The sequence below is a fragment of the Theobroma cacao genome, chromosome 7 (genome assembly GCF_053813885.1).
Source record: "Theobroma cacao isolate CCN51 chromosome 7, ASM5381388v1, whole genome shotgun sequence".
Taxonomy (NCBI): Eukaryota; Viridiplantae; Streptophyta; class Magnoliopsida; order Malvales; family Malvaceae; genus Theobroma; species Theobroma cacao.
The window spans coordinates 5,890,492-5,897,063 of record NC_142645.1 but is presented as its reverse complement, the minus strand read 5'-3'; the positions used below and the strand labels follow the sequence as shown (position 1 = coordinate 5,897,063).

At 36.0% G+C, this 6,572-nt stretch overlaps 2 protein-coding genes across 2 annotated transcripts; both read left to right on the top strand.

Moving 5' to 3' along the window:
* Positions 1 to 345: 345 nt before the first annotated feature.
* Positions 346 to 3,316, top strand: LOC18594011 (indole-3-acetic acid-amido synthetase GH3.17-like). The gene is made up of 4 exons (XM_007021452.3): positions 346 to 733; positions 914 to 1,012; positions 1,497 to 2,347; positions 2,547 to 3,316. Exons 1-4 carry the CDS (start codon positions 456 to 458, stop codon positions 3,101 to 3,103), a joined length of 1,785 nt encoding a protein of 594 aa, XP_007021514.3. The 5' UTR covers positions 346 to 455; the 3' UTR covers positions 3,104 to 3,316.
* Positions 3,317 to 3,867: 551 nt separating this feature from the next.
* Positions 3,868 to 5,583, top strand: ENODL1 (early nodulin-like protein 1). The gene is made up of 2 exons (XM_007021451.3): positions 3,868 to 4,296; positions 4,422 to 5,583. The coding sequence occupies exons 1-2, from the start codon at positions 4,122 to 4,124 to the stop codon at positions 5,432 to 5,434; spliced, it is 1,188 nt and encodes a 395-aa protein (XP_007021513.1). The 5' UTR covers positions 3,868 to 4,121; the 3' UTR covers positions 5,435 to 5,583.
* The last annotated feature ends 989 nt before the right edge of the window (positions 5,584 to 6,572 follow it).

Sequence of the window (6,572 nt, the reverse complement as noted above, 5' to 3'; positions counted from 1 at the left end):
AAAGAGAAGAGAGTAAAAATTAATACTTTATAAAAATAGAGTTGTAATTTTTCAAACTCGTAGAGAGTATTTTGATCTTAATTATTTTTTAAGTTTATTTTTCAATTATGGGATAACTAATACCAGGAAAAATTGATATTAGTTATTTCTTAGTTTAAGAGAATTTTATAATTATTTCTAATGGTTATTCTTTGTACTATTTCTCAATTAAATTAAAGAAGCAAAATTCTATGAGAATAAAGCCATTCCTCCCAGTCAAACATGCTATAAAGCCGTGGGCCATTGCTGTCTGATTCCGTCTGCCCCCTGCATCACTTTTGTCAAGTTTTCAATTACTACTTTAGGAGATAAAATTCAGACGTCGTATCTGCTGATCAGCGACTAAAAATCCACTGAAAAGAGCTACGAGTAGCCAAGTTGGGTCTTTACCATTTCCTCCATTTCTGGTCTGCTAGATGGCAGCAGATAGGCACCAAGCTGGCTTAAAGATTTTGGAGAAGTTGACCACCGATGCTTACCAAATACAAGAACAGGTACTGGAGGACATACTTAATCGAAATGCAGGAACAGAATACCTAAGGGGCTTCCTAAATGGCCAATGCGACAAGCAACACTTCAAAAAGAATGTTCCCATTGTTACCTATGATGATATTGAGCCTTACATCCATCGGATCGCCAATGGGGAGTCATCAGATATCCTTTTAGCTGAACCTGTCACTGGGTTCTATCGAAGGTAAATTTGTTCCTTCTACCCTAGGCTTTCTAGTCTTTCCTTTCCTTTTTCTTATTTTAGATATGGGGATTCGAAGCTGCTCTTTCATCAGAACACACGCACTGATTACTATTAAATGTTCAGATACTCTTCTGTTTTTCTTGCTTCCCCCTAATAGTTAGTCAATCATCTTTGATGCAGCACTGGAACTTCAGGAGGACAACCAAAGCTGATACCTTCAACTGCTGAAAAGGACAAAGGGGCATTATTTCAGACCCTAATGGGATCTGTGATGAACAAGTGAGAAACTAATTAGCCCCATTCTTTTATAGCTTATAGTATTTGATATATACTCTTAGTGTATAATTTTAGGCTTTCTCATCTGTCAATAAATTATATCTCCACTAGCACATAATCAAGTTCTATCAACTTCCTGCAAAAACTCATGAATCATTAAGTTTCCACTCTGTTTTAGGGGCGCTTTGGTGCTTTGCTGAAAAGATATTCAATTCTGTACCATCAATGTCATTTGATTGTCAAATATGACCACTAAGCACACAATTAAGTAACAATGTCAATAATTTTCTTTAATTGTACTTACAAAACAGTATAACACAGATAGAAGTTCAAGAATGGAAGCTAGATTACACTTTTTCTTAAAGTAGAAAGATTGCCTAAAGAAAATTCATGGATACCTATTATTGTTTTATTGTGCTTCAGATCAACTTCCAAGATCTTTACATGAGTAAACCTAACAATAGTGGTTGAGTTTATCCATTTACAGGCACTTTGGTGACTTAGATAAAGCCGGAAAAAGTATGCAACTTTTGTTTACCAAACCAGAGATTGAAACTCCATCTGGCCTACTGGCAACAACTGCTACAACAAGCATATTCAAGGACAGTGGCTTTAGAAACATTGTGTCCATGCGTTACACAAGCCCAATTGAGACAATCTTTTGTTCAGACATCAACCAGAGCATGTATTGCCAATTACTTGTTGGTTTAATACAGCGGGATGAGGTTGTATCGGTTGGCTCAATCTTTGCATCTGCAATGGTAAGAGCTATCAAGTTTATAGAAGATCACTGGGAAGAGCTATGCTACAACATAAAAACAGGTCACTTAAGCAGTAGGATCAGTGACTCAGGATGCAAAAATGCTCTGTCATTGATCATGAAGCCTAATCCAGATTTGGCTGATTCAATAGAAAATATATGTGGTTGTAAATCATGGGAAGGAATAATCAGAAAGCTTTGGCCTAAAGCAAAGTATATTGGTGCTGTTGCTACAGGCGTTATGAGTCAATATACTGCAGCACTCGATTTCTACAGTGGAGGGCTCCCTTTAGTGTCAAGTGCTTATGTTTGTTCTGAAGCTATGTGTGGGATCAATTTAGAACCTCTAAGCAAGCCTGCTGATGTCTCTTACACCTTCCTCTCCAATATGGCATACTTTGAATTCCTTCCTGTGAAGAAAGATTGTCTAACAATGTTTCTGGATCAGGTTCAGTTTAATAGTGTTGCACGCCAAGAGTCCAAGGAAATGATGAGCAGCATTGAAGCTATTGAACCTGTTGATCTTGTGAATGTGGAGCCTGGTCAATGTTATGAACTGGTTGTCACAACTTCTGCAGGCAAAATTCCTCTTCAGATTTAAATCATATATATACATTCTCATCACTTAACCTTCCATTTTTTTTATTTAATTGAATGCCATGTACTAATTGTATATTATACTTCTTATATAAAGGGTCACATAGGTTATGAACAATTCTCTACAAAATATATTTTATTAGTTTCATGCGATCTCATTGGATTCTTTGTTTTTTGCAGGCTTATACCGGTACAAAGTTGGAGATATTCTTATGGCAACGGGTTTCTACAATAATGCACCTCAATTCCAGTTTGTTGAGCGACAAAATGTAATTCTAAGTATTGATGCAGAAAAAACAAGCGAAGTAGACCTCTTAAGGGCAGTGACAAAAGCAAAGGCTCTTCTTGATCCGCTTGGCTTTCTGTTGACAGGGTACACTAGCTATGCTGATACTTCATCAACACCAGGTCACTACATATTATTTTGGGAACTTAAGATGAAGGAAAGCAATGACATGAAAGAGCCTGATCCCAAGATAATGGTAGAATGTTGCTCCAGCATGGAAGAGTCACTCAATTACACGTACAGAATGTATAGGAAGGAAAATATAATTGCACCTTTGGAGCTTAGGGTGGTAAAACAGGGAACTTTTGATGCCCTAATGGATTACTATGTATCACAAGGAGCTTCTATGAGCCAATACAAGGGACCTAGTTGCATCAAATCTAAGCAAGCCATAAAGATTTTAGATTCCAGAGTGATGGGAAAGTTTTTCAGCGTGGAAACTCAGTTTTGATTTGTATTCATTCCTATGTTTGTTTGGTATGAAGGATAAATTGTCTAGGAAGGTAATTTGACAAGGTTAAAATAGTTACTGGAGAACTTGATCCTATATGTAGTTCTGTGAGTACTTAATTAGCCATTCTGCTAATTGCGTTGATATGCATTGATGCATCAGACCCATAATTACAAAAAAGGTATCGAGGAAGCGAATACCTACATTGTCTTTGGTTTGATGTCCCATATTAATTTGTTCGGGTATGGCTCAATTAAGGCTAGGCCTAAAGACTAAATTCTCTTGTACAAAGTTCAAGTTTAGGACTTGGGTCCATCCACCAAAGTAGCTAACCCCATAATTGCAGCTAGTCTGCACTTTGCACCCCACCTATTAGACAAAGATATGCTGTTTTGCTCTTTATTAATCCTACCAAAGAAATTTGACAAGCTTTTTAGCAAGACTCCAGGATTCATCTGCAAAACCTCAATGACTGCTAAGTGTTACCTTCTTCTTTCGTATTTCTTTTGATCAAGAATACTTTTACCCTTCTTTGTCAAGCTAAACCTGCGACTCAACATGAGCTGTTTACTAGTAAGACTAATAAATTGAGGTTAAATTAAAACCCAACACCTTGATTGCATTAAATTCCAAAATTCTAGTTGAATTCCTATTAATTTGCCACGTGTTTGGACAAAATTTTAGGCAGAAGATTTGAACAGAGTTCATAATAACACGTACCTTAAATTGGTTTGACAGCACTTTTATTTCTTCTTTTTTATTTTCCTTCCTAAATTACTTTCTTTCTTCAATTGATAAGTAACAATTTAGCTTCAGTTTCCACTCTCTTTTTTCCCCCCAATCATATTCACAAGAATCCTTAACTTCCAAAAACGAGAAATTTGGGTTTTGGGACGTTTCTCTGAAGCTTCTTTGCATATTTTTCCTTTGCCTATATATATAAAAGCACATACATAACACAAAATCATATATGTCTTTGCCTTTCTTCTGAGCTTCTTAATATATATAATCACTAAGCATGATGTCTCAGAAATCTCTCGTCCTTTTCTTGGTTTTCTTTGCTTACCTTCTCTCTTTCTCTCAAGCCTACAGAAACTTCTATGTTGGTGGCAAAGATGGCTGGGTTTTGCAGCCTAAAGAGAAGTACAATGACTGGGCTGGTAGACAAAGGTTCCAAGTCAATGACACTCTGAGTAAGTTTTTTACTTTGCTGAATGTTTTGATTCATTTTGGCCTTCTGGTTTTTCATAACCATTTTTATGTTCTTCTGTTACTTGATTTGATTTTGGTATGTGGATTATGTTTTTGGTTTGGGTAGCTTTCAAATATGAGAAGGGATCAGACTCAGTTTTGCTGGTACACAAAGATGATTACTACAAGTGCAACAGAACGAACCCTGTAAAGAAAATGGACAGTGGAAATTCTGAGTTTCAATTTCCTCACTCCGGTCCCTTCTTTTTCATCAGTGGGAAAGAGGGTCATTGCCCAAAGGGGCAGAAACTGATCACCGTTGTTATGGCTGAGAGAAAGAAAAAATCACCAACTCATCCCCCAAAAGCAGCTCCTCCTATGTACCCTGTTCCAATTATCAAGCCTCCAGCATCATCCCCATATTCATCACCAGGGCCAGCACAGTCTCCCAAGCATCATGGCCCTGTTGCAAAACCTCCTAAAGCATCATCTCCAGGTCCAGCTTTGGCTCCTACATCTCCAACCCCTGTTGCTGAACCTCCCCAAGAATTATCTCCAACACCAGCACCATCTTCCCACATTTATCCAGGGCCAGCAAACTCTCCCAAGCATCATGGCCCTGTTGCAAAACCCCCCAAAGCATCATCTCCAGGGCCAGCTTTGGCTCCCACATCCCCTTCCCCTGTTGCTGAATCTCCCAGTGAATCATCTCCAACGCCAGCACCATCTTCCCATATTTCTCCATCTCTAGGACCAGCCCTGTCACCAATGGCTCATGGTCCTATTGCACATCCTCCTAAAGCAACATCTCCATCGCCAGCTTTGTCTCCTAATTCACCTACACCATCCTCATTTCCTCCATCTCCACAGTCAGCAGCACCCCAAGCTCTGACTCCATCTCCTTCCAATGCCCCTGTTGAGTCACCAACGGTCATAAGCCCACCAGGTCCACCAACAGCTCCTTCTCCTTCTCCAACCGGATCACCATCACCAACAGGTTCTCAGGCACCATCTGGAAGACAAACAGGATCTCCGGCTCCTTCCACGTCATTTGCCACTGCAACTTATTCAAGTGCAACGGTCTTAGCAGGCAGTGTCTTGTTGAGTATGGTATTTGGTAGCTTTGTGGGTGCCATTTAGGAATATTGAATAATTTAGTGGAGTTTTAAAAATTAATGTTTTTGATATGGGAATTTTTATAGTTGATTTTTTTTTAAATCTTAGCTATTATCATATGTTTTTTATTAATTTTATGATGTTTAATGAACATATTTAGAGATTAAACCTTATATTTTCCGTGTATTATGTTCTAATTTTGCTTCTCCTTTATCTTATTTGCCTTCTATTATATGTTCTGAGAACCATTTAATCTTTTTGTAACATTTTCATAATTTGTGGCTATTAAACGTAATCGTACGGTTGAGATAAGGAAGTTGCGATTGAGAAATGGGAATGCAATTTAATTATGTTATACTCATCATTCATTTCTCTGTTGAGAAAATGAAAAGCATCAAAGCTCCTTTTTCCTTTATTTTTTTTCTTTTTTGCTAAACACTTATTTTGGGTTGCAAATGATTCTCTCATTAATATATAGTTTTTCCTAGAAATAAAAGATTTTACCATGTAAATTATTGGACACATTTAAATCTCTTAGGGACATTTAATATGACATTATTGTTAATTATTTGTATTTTTTATGGTATTTTAACATCGAATCCTAGGGATGTTAATAGGTACCTTGTAATCATGTATCTTGTATTCTTGACCTGATTAAATAAGATTAAGGTACATTATAAGTTCAAGTAGTAAAATTACTATTTGTCAAAGGTTCGAGTAGGGTTTAGTTCGTAGTAAAATTTTAGTTTTATATGTAAGTTAATATATTAAAATTCACTAATTGTGTTAATTATAATTTTAAATTATAATTTATTTTTTATGAAGTAATTTTTAATTTATTAATTTAATTTTTATTAATAATATACATATAAAATTGATTTTAAGTTTATTTTAATAAGGTGTTTAACAAGTAGTATTTAGAATATTTTAATACGAATTCGAATTACAATTAAAAAGTTTAATCGAGTATTTATAGAGTTCGGGTACTTAATCAAATAATAGGGTTAAAGTACCCTATCAAATAATAAGATTCGAGTTCAAGAATCTAAAATATAAATTTTAATCAATGGCTTAAATATTGGCTAATAAATGTTTCATATAAGTATGGTTTCTACATCTTTCAATCAACCATTCCTTTTAAAGAAAATAATTTATTAACATT

Bases quoted from the DNA above. Each gene is read 5' to 3' on its own strand.
- LOC18594011 (XM_007021452.3), top strand. From the start codon at position 456: ATGGCAGCAGATAGGCACCAAGCTGGCTTAAAGATTTTGGAGAAGTTG. The intron at 1,013-1,496 runs GTGAGAAACTAA...ATCCATTTACAG, and splicing joins ATGGGATCTGTGATGAACAA to GCACTTTGGTGACTTAGATA. The intron at 2,348-2,546 runs GCAAAATTCCTC...TGTTTTTTGCAG, and splicing joins GGTTGTCACAACTTCTGCAG to GCTTATACCGGTACAAAGTT.
- ENODL1 (XM_007021451.3), top strand. From the start codon at position 4,122: ATGATGTCTCAGAAATCTCTCGTCCTTTTCTTGGTTTTCTTTGCTTAC. The intron at 4,297-4,421 runs GTAAGTTTTTTA...TGGTTTGGGTAG, and splicing joins CCAAGTCAATGACACTCTGA to CTTTCAAATATGAGAAGGGA.